We start from the raw sequence: 20,950 nt of genomic DNA on the forward strand, positions 1-20,950 counted from the left end.
TCAATGTCCTGGACGTACAAAAATACGGTGGCCGAGACCCGCCATCGCTGCAAATAAAAGAAACGCTGCAAATAAAAAGAAACCGCTGCAAATAAAAAAGGAATGCTGCAAATAAAAAGAAACGCCGCTGCAAATAAAAGAAACACTGCAAACAAAAACAAACACCGCTGCAAATAAAAAAGCCACAACGAAAGTGGATTACTGGGGATTATTTTTGCCGATACACCGGTGTGAGAAGAAGAAGACGAAGTAGAAGAAGAAACAAGAACAGGAGTACGACTTGGAAAACGAACGAGAAAGTAAGTGAAAATGTTAGTGTTTAATGTCACTACGTCTAATTACCTCCGCCAGGAGGTTATGTAATCATCGGAGTTTGTCTGTTTGTCTGTTAACAGCATAACTCAAAAAGTTTTGGACGGATTTTCACCAAATTTTTTACAGAATGTCCGGAAGAGCAAAAGTATCAATCGATTAGATTTTGGAGGTGATCCGGATCACCGTCTGGATCCAGGATTTTTTGAAGGACTCTGTACAATTGAAGGCCATCTCTCAATATAACTAGAAAAGCACTTGGAGAGCGCAGACCTCCGCCAGGCCATCTGTCTGTCTGTTTACAGCAGAACTCAAAAAGTTATGGACGGATTTTCACCAAATAATTTCAACAATAATATTTCATTAACAATCCAATTTTATCACAAATTATTTTGCAGCGCGACAAGAAATACAGTAAACCTTTATTCTTAAATCTGAGGTCCTGAACTTGCCAACTCAGGAGCTCAATATTTAATATGGAGAAAGAGAAACAAGAGAAGCTTATATATTTAGAGGCCAGAGAGGACTTTTAGTTTGTCCTGACATCACTAAAGTATTATTAAAATATTTTGCGAAAACACAAAAACATCCCTATTTATAAGGAACTCCTTTCTTGTAACCACAAAATTGTGAAACTACATTAAAAAATGGATTTTTAAAAGTATGAAACAACAAAATCATGTCCTCTCTGGTCCTCTGTTTGAAAGTGTCAGATTTTAATGTTATTTATATTTCTGCTTTCAAGGATTCTAAATTTCCAATTCAATTCAAATAAACTGCAGCACAAGTAAAGCTCAGCAGCTAATTTGGGTCCCAGTTAATATTAAAGGTGAGCATATTATCTGATTTTTTAGTACCATAAACACTCATGAGTAAAAGCTAAGTCTAGGGACTTATGTTAACGAAAAAAGAACATTTTTAGATTACGCAAAGAACAAGAAAACTCCTCATTAGGGCATAGATTCAGCTATGAACCAGTTCAGAACATTGTTCTTGTTCTCTGTGACCCATTTTATGTTGCCCGTGGTTCTGTCGATGGACTGATCCAGTGCCAGAGTCCCAGAGCCAAAACCGACTTCAGCGTTATCGGCTTTGAACTGCTTCAGCTGAAAAACAAAACATACGATCAGGTGAGTAGTCTGGAAGGTTGTTTTTTTTATTTTTTTTTATTTCTATTGCAAAAAAATCTGCACTCTTCACACAAATATAAAAAAAAATGTGTGACTTCCCTCTTAGTTCAAGTGCTCAGAAACCTTGTTTGTTCTACCTGGATGAGGATTAGTTAGAGCAGACCGATATATTTCATGTTTCTACTTTCATCATCAATCAGGTGCTGCAGCATCAAGTGACAATGATGAGACAAACTTCTGTATCATTGGGTCTCAGTTTAAGCATCTTAATGGTGTGACAACACTGCCACCACCAGGTCAGACTGTGAATTACAACACTGAACAGTCATGATCGGTGTAGCAAACAGTCAAATATTTGTGGTTTGATTGAGTTTAAACTTAACTTATGTTGCATTAAATGCGTGAAAAGGAAGAAAACTTGCTTCAGTTTGTAAGTTCAACTCTTTCTATGCGGTCTTGAAATGTGGTCACAGCTTCAGTTTATACAACTTAGTTCAACAGAATAAACCAATGGAAAAAACAAAAAGAAATATCAAACCTCTTGAAGCTCAAATTCGGTGGAAAAGCGTTCAGTGACTCCACTGATGAGGTTGGAGAAGGAGAATGATCCACCACCGTACCTGAGAGGAAGTAAAGCAAGAGATAATCACTGGTTAACGGCAACTAAAAATTGAAGAATCCTCTTTGATATTAAAATGAACCATTTCTGACGAATTTTTTTCAGTCTTTCACTGTGAGTGTAATAAAGATGTCAATTTTTTTAGAGAATAACTTATTTAGGATAACAAACTTTAATAATTACTCCCACAGTAAGGAAATGTGTGGTGTTACATCAGTAAAGAGGATAGTGTTTACTGTGTTGGGGAATTGGTGAAGAATAAAAAATAAACAAGAAATATATGTATGTACTGTTGATATTGTGCCGAGTTTTCTATGTGTAGAAATTCATATATTGCAGAGATTCCACTGAATGTGGAAAACAATATTCTGTAGGTAAAAAACACTTTTATGACACAGATTCTTCCACGAGTAGAAACTACTAATATTATGAACATCGATAATGCACACCTGACTTGGACTAGCCCCCAAAAGACCTGAGATTTCCCTTGACGAAGTCTCCAAAGACTTAAGACTTGACAGGGTTTGACTTGAGCTAGTTCACCCTAAACACTTAAGACCTAACTTAAACTTTAGACTTGACTTACACGAGCCCTCTAAAGACTGGGACTTGACTCAGACTAACTCTCTACCAAATTGAGAGTTTACTTGGACTTGAAACTTTTACTAGCCCTCTAAAGACTTCAGAGTTTCCGACACATAGAAAAAAAATCCCCTATAGCCCAGTTGGTGTATGACATCCCATCCTGCCATAAGGTTTTCCTGACTTTTCTACCAACACCCCCTACCAAGTGTTAATCTCAGGCTTTAATAGAATACTGTTTTTAATTTTCAAAATCACAAAACAGTCACTCAAATATCAAACCATGCTCTATTCTGATCAGGTGTTTATGGTTTATGAGGACCAAAGGTCACCTGAGGATTAATCTGAGCACGCTGGGTCAATAAAAGCTGTTGATGATAAAATCTGTTGAAGTGCTTATCTGCTTTCAGTTTGAGATGTGCTGCGTTACCTACGAATCTTTGTTGTACTCACTGGTTGAAGATGTATTCCCATCGAGCCCTGACAAAGTCCCACGCCAGAGACTGACCAACCACATTGTTGGCGATGTAGACGATGGTGGAGGTGGCATCCTGCTTCCGGATCATGTCTGGGTTCAGGGTGTATTCCAGATACCTGCACAGGTACGAACAGACGTGCTGGTCAGTAGCTGTAAGTTAGACGCTGTGATGTGATAATTATTAATAAGGTTGTGTGTGGACTGACCTGTTCAGCAGCCAGGCTTGTTTGGTGCAGGACAATGCAATGCGTAATTTTTCAGCTTCAGTAGCAATGCTGGCGTTTTGAAATTGATCCCAGGCAAACTCCCATTCATCAGCACCCCCTGCTGCGATGGCGTTACAGTACACTGTGAAGCGGAGGTTGGGGTGGATCCTGAAGGAAGAAAACATCGATAAAATCCAGCAGATGACAGAGGGTTTCTTCCTGTCAAGTTAGGTAAAGCTGTGGACTTGAGTCACAAAAATGAGGACTTGACTTCAGATTTTAGGTCAAAAATCTGAGGAGACGAAATCTGGTGACTTGGATGAGCATTTTATAGGGTTGAGACCTGAGTTGGACTAGTCTTGTTAAGGCGTAAGACATGGCTTAAACTTTAGACTTGACTTGCATTAGCCCTCTAAAGATATGAGACCTGACTTGGACTAGCCCCCTCAAGACCTGAGATTTCCCTTGGACAAGGTCTCTAAAGACTTGAGGCCTGACATGGATTTGAGATTTCGACTAGACTGCTAAAGAGCTGAGACCTGACAGGGTTTGATTGGAGCTAGCTCACCCTAAAAATGTAGGACCTGATTTAAACTTAGACTTGACTTGCACTAGCCCTCCAAAGACTGAGACTTGACTCATATTAACTCTCTAACAACTTGAGAATTTACTTGCACATGAAACTTTTACTGGCCCTCTAAAGACTTGAGCCTTACCTTGGGCTAATCCCTCTGAATATTTGAGACCAAGCTTGGACTTGGCGTACACTAGTCCTTCAAAGACAGGACTAAGACTGGCTCGCTGACAACTTTGAACCTGACTTGCCATTTAGATTTTTATTAGCCCTCTGCAGACTTGACTTGAGATTTGACTTGAGCAAGTCATATCTTAGGGCTGCACAGTGGAGTAGTGGTTAGCACTTTTGCCTTGCAGCTAGAAGATCCCTGGTTCATGCCTGGCCTTCCCGGGATCTTTCTGCATGGAGTTTGCATGTTCTCCCTGTGCATGCGTGGGTTTTCTCCGGGTACTCCAGCTTCCTCCTACAGTCCAAAATTATGCTGAGGTTATTGACTATTCTAAATTGCCCGTAGGTGTGAGTGTAAGTGTGATTGTTTGTCTGTATATGTAACCCTACGACAGACTGGCAACTTGTCCAGGGTGTCCCCTGCCTTTGCCCCAAGTCAACTGGGATAGGCTCCGGCATCCCCAGCTACCCTAATGAGAATTAAGCAGTGTATAGATAATGGATAGTCATATCTAAAGATTTGAGACTTGGCTTGAACTGAAGACTTGACTTGTAATAGCTATATGAAGACTACAGTCTTGACTTGGACCTCATCAAAGACTGCAGTGAAGCTAATTAAAATAACAGTCAAGAGAAAGTGTTGACTTACTTGTTGACACCAGTGTTCATCCAGTCTCTGAACCAAGTCATGGTCAGCTCCTGGCATTCCTTCAGGTTGGTCCTGCAGGCCAGGCTGATGGCGTTCACCTGGTTATACCTGAGGAAGAAGGAGCAACCAAAGAACCACTCTGAATCTTTTGCTCCCACAGCAAACCGCAAATTTTGAACCACGTTTTCCATGTTTTGTCACTTCAGGGCGGTTCTACCAACACAGAACCAGTTCTGTTATTTGTGTACCTTCACTTGAACTGTTACCTGTGCTTCCACCAAAACAAAACAAAGCAAAACCAGTAAATGGGATTCCTACTTGGAGTCACAAAACAGCAGAACTTGATGTGTTATTGGTCGGCGGAAAAGTTCTGCGAATAGAAACACTTTTACCGCCATCAGTGGTATGTGTACTTGTGTACATCTGCCAAACATCCATTGTGGATGTTTGCAAAAAGAACCTATAAACTTCAGATAAACAGTGCATTCCGCCACATGGTTTGTTCTCAACTTCGTTTATGGTGATGCATAGACTCTGCTATCAACTGGATCACTTGGTGCCACTATGGTTCTACAGGTCCACAACAGAACTGGTTCTAAAACCAAACTTCTTTTTTTTTAAAAACTTATTCTGCCTTTTTCAGTCAATTCATGATTGTCTCGCATGTCCCTAGAGTGTGTCACGCTCTTTTAAAAAAAAAAAAAAAAAAACCTCAAATACAGCAAAGATGATTCATTTGATTCTGTACACTTCTGGTTTTTGTCCTGTTTTAAACTTGCTCTTTCAGTGTCTGTGACTTTAAATAAAGCTGAGCTGCTGCTGTCTCCACCTCATTCAGGAAGAAGACTCACTCTGTGTCTATGATAGGCACAATTAAATGAGTGTATGAGATAAAGGAATGGCAGAAGTGAAAGTCTACAGATCTTAGCAACTTTTTATTTTACACCTCTAAGTTTATAACCACAGAACACTATAAAAATATATTGAACCATGTTGGATCTTTAATATGAGTCGGTCTTTTGGTGCTTTTCATTATGCTAACTTGTGTTTCGTACCCTCCTGTGACATGGAGATCATTTATTATGGAGGCTCTTTCAGCTTTTTAAATGAGCATCAAGAAGACAGCAAGCTTTAGGAGTAGCGTAGGATGGGAAAACATAAGTGGAAACTGTCTAACCTGCATCAGCACAGTCTAGACTGGTCTAACATGGCCGTACATACAGTATTCATCTTTACTTACTGGTCCATGTGTCCTGTAGGAACATCAGACCAGTTCCCTGTCAGGTTTTCGTAGTAGTTGAAGAGAGGGGTCACCTGTTTCCTCAGATAATCCTGTAAAAAGTGAAAAGACAGATCCAGGAATCCAGAGGAACCTTAAAAATCAGGATCCTAATGACACTTTCTTATCATAGTGTAATGACCCTCCACCTGGACAGGTGCTGCTGTCTTGCTGGAGCTGAGGGTCGTCAGCTGATGAGCCACACCTGGGATCAAGTGGCTGAACTCTACATAACCTCGATCGCTTCCACTGCAGCTGCTCACCGGAGCAGTTCTCTACAGAAGCTTCAGCAGTGTGTTTTGGGTTTTCTATGCGAGGTTGGTTGTGCACGTTTGGATTATTTGGTTACAATAAAATAATTTTTAGTCGCCACACTGTGTTTGTCTCCCTCTTTCGTTACAGCCTTCGAGCCAGGTTGTAACAAATGAGGGCTCAGTTAAATGTTTGTGGTTGGCTGGCGTTTTATCAAACGTCAGATGACACTCTGAAGAAGACTGCAGATGCAGTCGAAACATGTCAGCAAGGTAAAAGACCATACTTTCCTTATTCAATTGTCAGTTTCAAAGTAACATTATCCTATAATAAGAAATGACAAAATGAACATAATCCAACGACAATTTATTCCTGTTTTCATTGGTCTATGAGAAGAAGCTCACCTGCATGGGCCCATAGACCTCACTGCGGTCAAACATCAGGTAGAAGTAGTCCAGGTTGTTGATGGCCGATGCCCACGGCATGTAGGCTCTCTCTTTGCTCAGGTACGTGGTGGTTTTTAGGGCCTGCACCGTCTGGATGATCTCCGCTCTTCAGGATACAGGATTGTGAAATTTAATCTGACATCCTTAATGTCCTCATCATCAGCATCATTTTTTATTTCTGCAGATTCACCAGATTAAATGTACCACTTTTAAAGACTGTAATTTAACACTTTTGTGATGGGAAACCAAAAATAAAACCCAGAAGTATTTATTTAGTTAGACATTCAGTCATTTGTCACAATTGTAACTCATAGTAATATAACTCATCAGTGTGTCTGACCTGCACCCAAGTATTGATGAAAAAACTGGTCTACTGTTTGAATGTCATAAAGCTCAGTTTATTTCAGTCTCATTAATGTGTTTATCATGTCTCTGGGTTATGATAATACTTTCTGACCATAAAACACTTCATTTTCCTGCATTCTTGTTAATTTTTTTGGGATCAATTTACAGTGAAAATGTCTGCAGTAATGGAAAGAAATCAATAAATTCAGACAACAGGTGACAGATCAAAATATCATGGAATATATATTGATATCATTACATTTTCCACTAGAGATTGAGGGTTTTTCATAATTTGCAATAATTCTGCACTACAATCGTCATTTACCACATTAGCAATGTCTACACTGGATTTCTGGTCAATTTAAACTTGTCTTCAATTTTTTTTTTTTAAATGCTTTTCTATCAAAATAAAAACATTTCTAAGTGACCCCAAACTTTTGAACAGTAATATATGCTTTCTGACATCCTTGCAGCCAGATTTTAACTGTGTTTTTACATATATTTTTAGACATTTTGTGCATCTTCAGTACAGTCTTTTGGTTCTACTAAAGTCATCAGTTTGTCTACATCTCCTCATCATGACCACCATCCTCTGTTTGTGTGATGCTAAACGTGTAGGACTTACCTGGCCAGGTTGAAGGCGTCGTCCACCAGCTGGGCTCTGTTGATCACTGGAATGAGCTTTAATAACAAAAGCAGCAGTTCAGATCAAGAAGTCCGTCAGTAATCAGAGTAACGTCACCGTGTGAACGGAGACTGGATCCTACCTCATGGCTGGTGTTCAGAACATTGAGGAGTTTGTCCCAGTTGGCCTGGTCGTAGTTGACCCTGTAGTATCCCACCACGTCGATGTTGGCCAGCACCCACTCATTCCCCGTTACCTTCATCGCCGGGATTGAAGCTACAAAAAAAAAAAAAAAAACACAATTATTGTTGTGCTACATGAAAATATAAGACAGAGACTTCAGTTTATTATTATTAGTCTTTGGGTTTCATTGTTTCAAATTAACTAACAGATCCGTCATAGATATGTTGGAATCTAAACCTCATTTAAGGGTTTTAACACCATATTTTCTACAATGCAAACCCATCTGAAGACATATTAATGTAGTGAGGAGAATGTATTGTTGGATATTCTATGTATTGATACGGGCTTTCTGCTCTTTGAGGCATCTGATTGTTTTAAATATTTTAGGGGTCATTTCTCTTAAAGTGAACTCATGTTTGTGTTTTAGAGTTTCTGTTCATCTTTAAAGGAAACTCTGATGGAGGGTGATACAAAATTAAAAATTCTTTAAGTTGCTAGTTTTTACTTTAAACTCAAATATGAAGAACCATTTTTTTATAATAACCACCAGTATTTTTCACACAAATATTCTGTCATTTGCAGCTAAACAAAAGCGCTTTTTCACAAGATTAATTTTAAAAATGAGGTTGTATTATTGAGTTTCCACACATAACTCTGTATGTTTTTAACACTGTTGAGACTTAGATTTGATACTGATTCATACCCTGAAAAGTTAAAATGCTTTGACACATGGTTGCCATCAAGAAATGGAAATAACTAATTTTGAAACTGTTTTATCTCTACTTGTGACCCTTGTTGTGTCTGTATTATTCACCTGATTTCGTCTCCAGCCACGTCAGATTCTGCACAGCTCCGGTCTTCATCCACCGCATTGGAACGATCCACTCATAGCTGCAGCAGAAAAATACAGTTTGTTGTTTATTCTACTTCCTATGAACTGGAAAATGAGCCTGTAACAGTGGATGTCATTAAAGTCAAAAGGACTGTAAATTACACTGCTCACAATAAGTTAGGGATATTGTGAGGTCCTCAGTGGATTTCATACATAAGGTGTTTGTTTCACTTGAGTGATTTTGGGGATAGGGAGGCAATTGTATTAAGGTGCTAGACACACCTCATTTTGTGTTTTCCACGTAATGGTCTCACTGTGTACAGTGTGCTTTACATATTGGGGCCAATACCAACAAAAACAAGAAGACAACCCTTTTCAATGTGGCATCAGTTTCAACATTCTGGGGGTATAAAAAGCTGCTAAGTAAGTCATTCCCAGTTCATCATTCAAGCAGCCATGAGCACATGACGTCACTTAACAAACAAGCAGCGCCACCTGGCCATAGCACACCTTCAGGTCAGTTAGCAGGCAGTCAGATGTTTCTGTGCACTTGGTGAGTCTCAAAGTGTCATCAGCAGACTTGCAGCAAGACACAGAACTGTGGACAGTGTTGGTGACAGACCCAGGAGAGGAGCCTCGCAAGTGATGGACCACAATGATGGCCAGTACCTAAGGACCAATGCAGTCAGACACCGTTAAACAACGGCCACATAGCTGCGGGCCTGTTTATGAGAAGTGAGGGGTACTAGGGTTTCCAGAAAAACCATTCACAACTGACTCCACCGCTTTGGTTTGAATGCTTGACGACCGATGCAGGAGACTCCACTGACACCAAGACACCGCCGTGACCGTTTGCAGTGGGCACAAGACCATGTGACCTGGACAATGCAGCAGTGGTCCACTGTCCTGTTCACTGATGAGTGTTGGGTCACCTCGCACAGAAATGATGGTCGTCAACATTGCTAGAGAAGGCAAGGTGAGCGATACGCCGAGGTCAACATGGTCCCCAGGGTTGGCTTTGGTGGAGGAGGTGCAACAGTCTGGGCAGGCATCACCAGTCAGCGCAAAACAGATGTGGTGATTGTCACTGGATGTTCTTACCTCAGGGACATCATAGAACCCATCATCATCCCCCAATTCCGCCAGCACACCCACAACTTTCCATTCATGGATGATAATACTCCATGCCTGTACCACACCCTCACATGACCTGATAGAACTGCGTGTAGAACTTGTGGAGGAGTGGAATGGATTGCCTCAGAACGACATCATGAGCCCAGTTTGGAGCATGAGACGCCGTTGTCAAGCTGTCATTACAGCAAATGGTGGAAACACCTGCTACTGACTTTGTCAATTTTGGTTATTTGGGGCTATCTTTGTTGTTGTCTAAACTGTTGGAGTAATAAATATTGCACTAATGAAAATGGTGCTTCTTCTCATTCATTAATTGTAATATCAAAGAGAACTATTACTTTTTTCATTAAAATAAAGACCAAATAAGAAAAGCACTCATGTAAATAACAATATCCCTAACTTATTGTGAGTAGTGTAATAGAAGAGTTATATATAGGCGATAGTGGAGCCGATAGTAATAATGAGAACAACAGCAAACAGTGGGAGGAAAGGATGATGGATAATGCAGCATAATTACTTGTAGGGGGAAGGAGTGGTGACTACAGATTCTGGATCCAGCAGGAAGTGCTTCTGGGAAACGTTTCCAGTAGCGGTGTTGATGGTGACCACAGGGAAGCCCATCTGCAGCACCCAGGTGTTCATGATGTTACTGACCGACTGAGGTAGGGCAGTACCGGTGGCGTTTACGGCCTGTGGATGCAAGAAACAAGAAAACACGATGTAACCGCTGCAAAATCAGTCCAAACTGATTAGTTTGGGACACCCCTGTAGCGTAACTGGTTGACCCGGCAACCCACAAACAGAGACTACTGTCCCCGACGCAGCGATTATGGGTTCAAGTCTGACCCACCGTTTGCTGCATGGCTTCTTCTTCGTTTCCTGTCTCTCTCTCTCCACTGTCTACTAAAATAAAGGCTAAAAATGCCCCCCTAAGTAATCCATCCATCCATTCTCTATACACCGCTCAATCCTCAGTAGGGTCGTGGGGTGCTGGAGTCTATCCCAGCTGACTTAGGGTGAAGACAGGGGACATCCTGGACAGGTCACCAGTCTGTCACAGGGCTACATATATAGATGAACAATCACACTCACATTCACACCTACGGGCAATTTAGAATAACTAATTAGCCTCAGCATGTTTTTGGACTGTGGGAGGAAATCAGAGAAAACCCATTGCTGCACAAACAGAACATACAAACTCCATGCAGAAAGATCCCGGGAAGGTCGCGATGTGAACCGAGGATCTTCTAGTTGCACGGCGAAAATGCTAACCACCAAGACACTGTGCAATATCTGCAATACTTGAAGTGTATATTATCTAGGAAAATTGTACATAATAACTGATTTTGATCTGTAATTTTTACCAAAAAAAACCCCTCTCAAACACATTCAACTTGCCTTCTAGTGATTTATGGAATTAGAGTGCTAAGACGATCAAATCACTAAAATGCGAGGAGAGGAACTAAGAACTAAGCAGAGCAGTAAATGTTCTTCTGTAGAGTCAGCAGAGGAGAACGTACCATCTGCAGATGTCCCCAGAGGTCTGTCGTGTCGACGGTGGCAAAATCAGACATCTTCAGGTAGGTCTACAGGACGGACAGAAAACAGTAAGATTGCTCCAGAGACAAAATTTTGAATGAAACGCTACAAGTGTGATGCAGTTGATCGCAATATCCTCCAAGTGTGATGTGTGTGTTGAATTCAAGTGTTCAAAACTTGTATCATTTTTCCTGTTGTCCATTCACTAGTTTGTCCAGTTGGTACACTTCACAATGAAAGTAGTCTGATTCTGATGTTTGTGTTGCTTTAAAGAGAGAGAAACTTTTATACCGGCACTTGACAAATTCTGATTCAACGCTAGGTTCACCTAAATTCATAGCTAATGGTTCATTGCTTCATCTAATGAGCAATGAATAATGTATGTTAAAGGTTTAATATGTTGAACACCCAAACTACAGCAATCAAAGATCTTTACTGTGAATACTGGTGTCTTTACCTGGATCCCCCGTATAAAGACGTGTTCGGTCAGGAAATCTGACAACATCCTGAGGACAGAAGCTCCCTGAGGGCAAGAAAAAACATTTTAACATGTTATTAATACTTTTCTTAACAAGTTACAAAGAGTTGAACAGAAAGAAAAACAACATCAAACAAAATGAAATGCTAGGGTTTTCGAAAAATGTGGCCCTGACTCATTTATGGTATGTACACACATAGGCAAAACTGTTGGTACCCCTCGGTTAATGATAGAAAAACCCACAATGGTCACAGAAATAATTTGAATCTGACAAAAGTAATAAGAAATGAAAATTATATGAAAATTAACCAATGGAAATCAGACATTGCTTTTGAATCATGGTTTAACAGAATTATTTTAAAAAATAAACTCATGAAACAAGCCTGGACAAAAATGATGGTACCCCTAGAAAAAGCTGAAAATAATGTGACCACAGGGACATGTTCAATCAAGGTGTGTCCTCTAATTAGCATCACAGGTGTCTGCAGACTTGTAATCAGTCAGTCGGCTTATTTATGGGGTTACAAGAAGTCACTGTGCTGTTTTGTGACATAGTGTGTACCACTGACTTTGTGACTTTGTTCAGCAAAGTCTCTCGGCTGTAAGTTTTGCAGAATGCATGTGTTGGACAGGCAAGACACTCCAAATTGTCACTCTCGCTGTCTCCTGAAGGGGACGCTGTGTCCATGCAGATAAGAGTGCCCTCTAGTTTCTTTCTTCTTTTTTTTTTCTTGTTGTGGTCGTTTTGTGTCTCATTGTGCTCATTTGGTGTCTCTGGTTGTTTTGGGTTTCTGTAGTTGTTTTGTGTCTTTTTGTGTTCATTTCCTGTCTCTTTCTGGTTCCTTTGTGTCTCTGTAGTTGTTTTGTTTCTGTTTATGGTCATTTTGAGTCTGTAAACATTTTGTGTCTTGTTGGGTCGTTTTCTGTCTCTTTCTGATTGTTTTGTGTCTCGTTGTGGTCAGTTTGTGTCTCCACATGGTCAGTTTGTGTCTCCACATGGTCAGTTTGTGTCTCCACATGGTCAGTTTGTGTCTCTCTGTTTCTGTCCTCATTTATTAATCTGAGAGCAAATGGAGCTGTACTAATCTGTTTTCTACCCGTGCAGGTCTGACTGTGTGGTTACCTTGCAGTATGTGATGGCATCAAACAGCTCATTGATCTGGGCTGGTGTCTGGATGTCTTCTTCTTTATAGGACAGAGGGTGAGATGAGGCCAAGGCGTCAACGGCGAACACTCGGTGGACATCATTGAGCACGATGAGGTCTTTCTGTTGGGAGACAAAGGAGACACTCAAAACTCCACCGATTTCCTGCACCAATCATGGAAGCCTCGGGTAAATCCTTACAATGTTCCAGGTGGGCTCGGCTTGGTCTGCTCCCAGGTACTGCATGTAGGACGCAAAACCTTCGTTCAGCCACAAGTCATTCCACCATCGCATGGTCGCAAGATTACCAAACCACTAAGGACAGCACAGAGACAACATGGAAATGCACAAGATGTGAGCAGCTTTAATAAGAAAATGTGGACTCAACACCATAAAAACTAGAACACTTTTAGAGATGAGAGTAGAAGTCATTTAAGTCTCAAGGTGTACCACATTGGATATTTAGTTTTTATGCATTAACAGGACTTGGTTTCAAAGGTTTGAAATTTGAGATGGTAATCTCACAGTGTTTTGGTGGTTTTAGGATGTGAGAATCAATTTGAAACATGCTTTGACTTGAGACTCAACTTGAATTTGTTTTCTAGGACTTGAGATCTGCATTGAACTACTTTCCACAGTTGAAATTCCATTTTAACTTCTACTGTTTGGACTTGACTCAATTTTAACTTGTTTTTGAGGAATTGAGGCTCATTTCAATGATATTTACAAAGAATTAAGACTTGATTTGAACTTGTTCCCTAGGACTTAAGAGTAATATGAACTTGTTTTCTAGAACTTAAAACTAAAACTGAACTACTTTCCAGGACTTCAACCTGTCTTGTTGAACCAGTGACTCAAACTGAACTTGTTTTCTAGGATGGGAAACTTGACTCATACTTATTTTGAGACTCAATTTAAAGTTGTTTTCCAGCACTTCAGACTTGATTTGAGCTTGCCTTTCCACGTTGCTTTCCACAGCTTGAGATGACTTTATCTTGTTTTCTCAGACTTGAGATTTGACTAGAACCTATTTGCTGCGACTTCAGAATTGATTTGAACTTGTCTCGAACCTGAGACTCAATTTAAATTTTGTTCCTAAAGCTGAAACTCGATTTGAACTTGTTTTCTGGGATATGAGGCTCGATTTAAACAATATTCCACAGATTTGAGATTCAGTTTGAACTTGAGATATGACTTTGTTTTGTTTTTCAAGAATTAAGATGTAACTTGAACTTACTTTTAGGACTTTAGACTCACATTGAGCAGGTTTTCTTGGATGTGATTTTCCAGACTTGTTTTTAACTTATTTTGTGGAACTTAAGTCTCGATTTTAATTTATTTAAGGAGAGTGATTCCCAGCAGGAGTTACAGAAGTTTCCCTCCACTGCTGGCTTCATTCCTCACCATGTGAGCCAGCTCGTGGGCGATGATTGTGGCGGTCCTCTCCTTGTCGAAGTTGGATGAGTATTCCTCATCGTACAGCAGCGCTGTTTCCCTGTAGGTGATCAGACCCCAGTTCTCCATGGCGCCAGCATTGAAGTCCGGTAGAGCTATCTGATCTGATGTCAAAAAACAGATCTGTCAAGGTTCCTGCAGAGTCTCTTTACCAGCGTTTAACAGCAGTGGAAGAAGTACTCACAACTAAACTGAGTAACTAAAGCTGCCAAATGAATGTAAAGAACAGCAGACATGTAGAGAAATACAAGTTGAAGTTGCATAAAACAGTTTAACTCAAGCTGAGGTCCATAAAAATCTGGCATTGCATAAAGATAGAAAGATCATATTAAAGCTGCAAACAGCATTGAGCGGGTCCTCGCATTCTTGCTGGTCCATGAATCCATACGTGTCAACCAGGTGCTGCTGTAACTGAGAATGTATTTCGGCCTATGGATGTGATGAAGGATGGACTCTGATCACGCATCTAAAGTGTTACGCAGCATGTACAGTGGAGCATGTACAGGCTATTGAGACAGCACTTCCTGTCCATCCATCAGGTGGCGCTATGACTGTGACTGTATATTGTAGGGCTGGCCCGAATAGCAGTTTCGGGGCTCCGGATATTCGGCCCCGGTTAAAGACGAGTGTCTGAATATTTGGTCCGCTCCATAACGTCTGAATCACAGCCAGTTCAAGTCTTTTCTGGAGGAGTGTGGTTCGGAATACGCAGATGTGTCGTATTACACAGAGGTCAAATGGTTAAGCCGAGAAAAAGTACTCAACAGACACTGCGAGCTATGTAAGGAAATAATTAAGTTTCAGGAAACCAAAGTAAAGGGAAAGACCCAGCAGAGTTGCCGAAGCAGAAGTTTCTGTGTGAGCTGGTTTTTATGTGTGACATCACGAACCATCTCAATGCACTGAATTCTAATGTAAGAACTGACAAAATGAACATAATCCAACTATTGGTTCCATATGAAAAGGATCCTTGTTATATCTAGGGGAAGATTCTTTCAATAAATATCAATGTTGGCCTGCAAATTTTAAGTTTTGGCCCACTGTGTGTTTGAGTTTGACACCACTGCCCTATAATATCAAATTTGTTGCTGGTCCTTATGTGAGTGTAAATTTTTACATGTTTTTGAGTATTTTTAGGCTTTCAAATTTGAGATCCCTTTTTCCGAAAGAAAAACCCCATTGCTCAGACCTTAAAAACGGGAAAATAATTCACAGTCGAGTTTTAAGATGGTCCTACGCACCTTTGGTGCTCAGATCCTGATAACAACAACGTTGGAGTACATGGTCTTCTCAAAACAGGTCATAACTCGACAGATAAAAGTCTCCATTTGACTGTCAGGTGATCAATAAAGGATAAGAACAGAATGGATTGGTGAGATATGGCTAAAAGAATAAAAAGATAAATACAAACAGTTACTGGGCCTGACTTACCAGATTTGGGCAGAAGGTAGCTGTAATTGTAATAGCTCTCAAAGAATTTCAGGATGGGTCCAGTTTTGTTGAGAGCGTAGTCTCCTTGGCCAGTAGTAATAGCAGGCTTCCGGGCAAAGATGCGGACCTATAAACCCACACAAAACACATGTTTATACATTTAAATTCAATGTCAGCTTGTAGCTTTAGGCATTACTTATTTTGGGTTACACCTGTTCCTCTTCAAACATACTCAGAAGTTACAAACAAATGAAGGACATTCAGTTATTGCTTAACCATTAGCCCTTTCACAGCCTTTCTGTTTTTGTCATTGTCTGTGCAGCCTTGTTTATTTCCTGTATCCATAGAAATAATGATGAGCGTAGTCTTAGACGTCTTTCCCGCACATAAATGTGCTGCATCTGAAAATTGCACGCATGGTGGGCGGTAACTAGAGGGCCACAACATTGTCACATGACAAGGCCAGAGCTTCAGCGGGCAACGACGTGGTCACGTGACCACGCTTTCAGTTTGACAGTCTGGCAGATGGGTCGCCATTTTGTGGTAACTTTCTGGTTGTTTTGTATCTCTTTGTTGTTGTTGTTGTTATCTGTCTGTTTGTAGTGATGTGGTATTCATTTTCCACCCCAATCTCCTCCTGTTTTCCCTGACACAGCTCATAAATGTTCCACTTCATCGCATTTTGAAAATATTGCTGCATTCCCTTTCAACCTGACTTGCTGGCAGATGTCTGCATTTGTTGTGAGTCAAAGCTGGTTTGCTTGCGTTGAGTGCACTTAAAGACTTGCACTTGTTAAAAGAGTGTAAATCTTTGATTAATTACCAAAACATCACTGCTGTTGTCTTGGATGAAACCAAAGTCACTGACGATAAACGCCAGCAGGTAGGTGGACATTTCCTCAGTTCTCTCAAATTTTGTCATCAGCACATTTTCGCCATCCATGGTGACGTTTGTTGTTTCTGTAGACGAGAAAATAAAATTCTTAAATAACATATTTTATAGTTCAACATTGAATTTCCCCCTATGTATGTTTAAAGAAATAAAATTCTGGCATTGACTTCCTCATAGACTCAACTCATATCTGAAAGTTAGAATAACCCCGTCAAGTCCCCAAACTGACCTATTTCCTTGCCGTTGGACAGGGCAACAGTCCCCAGGTCGTGGATCAGAGTGATGTCGAAAGTAGCCTTCAGTATCGGCTCATCGAAGCAGGGGAAAGCCTTCCTGGCATGCGTCGGCTGCATCTGAGTGGTCGCAATAACCCTGACAGGAAACAGAGAAATGAAGCTTCAAGAATGATGTTTGTGACAAAAACCAAGAACCACATGACAGAATTTGTATGAAACTGAAAAACAGAAGTAAGCCCAGGGTTTCTTTAGCCTAGCTTAGCATAAAGACTGAGTTACAAGTTACATTGGCATCTCCCAGTTATCTATTAGCCGCCTGCAACTCATGCAAAATGCTGTAGCGCCTCTTTTAACAAACACCCCCAGATGTGAGCACATCACCCCGGTGCTTTACGCTCTCCACCGGCTTCCAGTGCAGTCAAGAATTCTTTTTAATTTTTGTTTGTTTTACAAGCTCTTAACGGTCTTGCTCCACATTATTTATCAGAGCTTTTAACTTTAGAGCACGAAAAAGAGCCCTGAGGTCATCCAATCAGCGGCTGCTTGAAGTACCGAGATCTAAATACAAACATTGGGGCGAAGCTGAGATTAATTGACTATTCTAAATTTGTCCGTAGGTGTGAATGTGAGTGTGATTGTTTGTCCTGTTTTAAGTTACTGTATTGTTTTTAAGTCATTTTCTTGTTTTTCACTGTGAAGCACTTTGACCACCCTTTACTCTGTTGTAAAGGGCTATACAAATAAACTTTGATTGATTGTTTCATATGACAAATAACACACATACTTCTTTACTCCATTCTCAGTGTACTCGCTCCTGTAGAAGCCTCCCAGGTCGTCAGCCAACTCCCCATCAAACGAGATGCTGAAGATGTAGAACTCAAACCTCTGCAGGTAGCCGTCCAGCTGGGCGACCAGGTACTGAGTCTCAGGCTCCAGCCACATGGTCACAATGCCGGGGGCTGTGTTGCCAGCTCTGACTGTGGTGAGCCTCGCCGAGTGGCCATCGCCAAGGGTGCCGTAGTTCAGCTTGTGGGAGTGGAGGAGAATCAGGTTGCTGTTCTCAGTAACAGCAAACTCCACAGAGGATTCACCTGAAACAACATGAAAAAATGCACCCTGCATTTAGAAACCTTGTTGAGTGGAGAGGCCTCATCCAGTCTGTCCTGGCAGTCAGCACAGCTGCACAAAAGGAGTTCTTTCACAGAAAAGGTCAGAAATGACACAAGGACCAAGTGATTAGATTTTGGCAGTGATGAGGCTTAAAGTCTGGATCCATGGATTTGTTAAAGATTTCCCATTGAGATAGCGGCCGGCACGGCATCACTGTAACCATGACAACAAGTGAATGCTGCATCAGTTGCCTACTGATGATCACATGATTGCGATCCTACTACTGACTTATCAAGCTTATCAGTCGGAAATGATACAAGAAGCAATTGATTAAATTGTGGGTGTTTCTGAGTTTTCCTAACCCATCCTGAATTTTCTGACTTTTCGGCAGTCTTCCTCATGTCAAGAAACCAACAAAACCTTCTTAGATAAACACTTCCTGTGGGAATGGTGCCAAAAATAAAAGCCTGTAACATTAAAAAAATAGGCCTTCAAAATAAAAACATGAAGGGAACCGTTATTTTAATACTAGCAAAACAAAACCTTGCAACAAATGATGAACTGATCAACAGACCTTTATAAGAGTATTTTACACATATATAGGTCACGTGATCTGTACATAACGTACAGATGCATAACACATGCCTGTGCTCAGCGCAAGGTCATTTATATCTATATTAAATGGCCACATTCTATGTTGCCGTGATTTCTGATTATCTATAACAATAATAACAAAAAACAAGATTGCTGATGATATCTAAATATAATGATAAAACTTTCAGGAGCTATTTATTTGTTTAATGTTTCATTTAACTTTATAAGACATGCCGCTGAGCCTGGGAGCTCCCTGTACTTTTGACAAACTAAAGTGTCTTTTGTCTAATAGTTTAAAAAAAAAAACTTAAGCATGTTGCAAATCTGAAAAGCTTTTTAATAAACATATGCTTAAAGGCATCTGAACAAAGTTAAGTGTTGGAGTTTGTGTTATTCAAAATTTTGACGCCAATATTTTCACTTTTGCTGCAAATGAATATCGGCTCCAAATATCGGTTATCGGTCTCCTATATCTGTATTGGTCCTGAAAAACCATATCGGTCAATCTCTACTAGTTACACCAGTTGTAAAAAAGTAGTTTTAAAAATTAGATACATTCAGAATATTGACGTCATACTGCACAGAAGATGTTTTTTGTTTTTCTCTCCTTCTAGTCAGGGCTGTGCTGTTTTCATAGGAGGTGGAAGATTTTATTTTGCAGTAAAAAATGAGTCCACAGTGAAGATAAATGTGACAGGAGACAAACTGCTTGGGATTCAGAGATGTTTTTATTATTATTTATTTATTTGGCCTTTATTTTATAGGACAGTGGAGAGAGAAACAGGAAATGTGGGTAGAAGACAGGGGGAATGACATGCAGTAAATGGCCATGGCTGGTTTTGAACTCATGACACTGCATTGGGGACTATAGCCCCTGTTTATGGATCACCTGCACTATCTGGGCACCCAGGGTTCAAAGATTTAAACCACTGTGAATTATAAGATAAGGTGAGATGAAAACCTCTTGTGCCAGAAATTGCACAAATGAAGTGCCCAAAGAGTACAAAAATGACAAGACAGAAGTACAATACATTAGCAAAATAAAACATGTAAGCTAAAATAAGGTTAGAATAGAACAGGAAAAATGTAAAAGAGGAGGGAAAAGTGTCAAAGGAGGAAGGATTTAAAACCCTGAACACTATCAGGCTCCAGAGGATTTACTCATTGAAAGCCTTACCAGTAAAGATGTATTTTCCGGTTGCATCTGGAGTCAGTCGTGGCCACAGGGTGACGTTATAGTGCCATGGCACCAGGTTAGTGCGAAGCCGATACTTGTCCCAAGGCTGATTGGACGGGGCTGTCGTCGAGCTGGGCGGTTTAGTAACTGAAGGTGGTGTAGTCGCTTGCAGGTTGTTGTCATTATTTTTCGCCTTTTCCTGCGAGTAAACAACAGACAGAGCTATGATAGTGGCCACAGCACCCACGGCCACCACGACACACACTATCCCAACAACTTTACTGATGTAGAAACCCTTCGCCATGATGTCCGTCTGCACTGGAGCCCCACACCGAGTCACTTCAGGTGAAGGTGAGAGTGAAGCTTTATTGGGCTCCATCTCCCCTCCCATCACTGCAACAGGTGACACATTAACAGTGAGACTGTAAACACCCACATCACCTGGTGAACAGAAGACCACTCACTCTCACACAAGAAAGGAGATTCTAGGAAGGTGGAAACTCTATTCTAGTCATTTTTTCTCACTTCAAATCATTCTGCTGCTGAATTTGAAGAATAAGGAAAAATCAGCTTGTATGTCTTGAGAATTCACGTCATATTCCAAGACATGACTCTCTACATTGAGCTCAATCTAAAATTAAATCTTCTAGATTTGGCTGGATATTGAAAAATGGAGCAGCTTGTAAATATAATATTTTAAGAAGTGTCTTGTTTTAAGATTTATGCAAAGTTACTCGTCTGGTTTCAAGCTATTAACCCCCCTGTTATGTTGCTGGTCAAATTGATCATTTTTTTAAAATTAAATTGGGTTAATTTATGGCCAAATGCTGTAAAGGAGCTTAATATGTTTATTTCTGATGTGAACATGATTTACAGTTTTGGGGTATATTGTTGTGGTTAATGTGTAATTTAATTTTTTTGTATGATTTTGTCGTGGCTCCTCCCTCCTCTGTGCTGCGCTCCTGGCTGATCAGACACAGCTATGCTCCACCAGCAGCTGTATCTGATCAGTAATCAGTGGCAGGTAAAGCCTGGCTTTCCCTGTAATTCCCCACTGGCTCATTGTCTCTGCTGGCT

At 40.5% G+C, this 20,950-nt stretch overlaps 1 protein-coding gene across 1 annotated transcript; it reads right to left on the reverse strand.

The window, feature by feature from the left end:
* Nucleotides 1-1,262: 1,262 nt before the first annotated feature.
* On the reverse strand, nucleotides 1,263-20,177 carry LOC110969849 (aminopeptidase Ey-like). The gene is made up of 21 exons (XM_051952658.1): nucleotides 19,874-20,177; nucleotides 17,777-18,083; nucleotides 16,986-17,128; nucleotides 16,688-16,824; nucleotides 15,865-15,991; nucleotides 14,383-14,537; nucleotides 13,180-13,293; nucleotides 12,958-13,101; nucleotides 11,814-11,879; nucleotides 11,338-11,403; nucleotides 10,335-10,507; nucleotides 8,666-8,742; nucleotides 7,811-7,944; nucleotides 7,669-7,724; nucleotides 6,657-6,804; nucleotides 5,962-6,053; nucleotides 4,722-4,829; nucleotides 3,328-3,495; nucleotides 3,097-3,237; nucleotides 1,981-2,062; nucleotides 1,263-1,418 (listed from the first exon to the last, which is right to left on the reverse strand). The coding sequence occupies exons 1-21, from the start codon at nucleotides 20,175-20,177 to the stop codon at nucleotides 1,263-1,265; spliced, it is 2,898 nt and encodes a 965-aa protein (XP_051808618.1).
* Nucleotides 20,178-20,950: the final 773 nt, after the last annotated feature.

This window comes from Acanthochromis polyacanthus, chromosome 8 (genome assembly GCF_021347895.1).
Source record: "Acanthochromis polyacanthus isolate Apoly-LR-REF ecotype Palm Island chromosome 8, KAUST_Apoly_ChrSc, whole genome shotgun sequence".
NCBI classification, from domain to species: domain Eukaryota; kingdom Metazoa; phylum Chordata; class Actinopteri; family Pomacentridae; genus Acanthochromis; species Acanthochromis polyacanthus.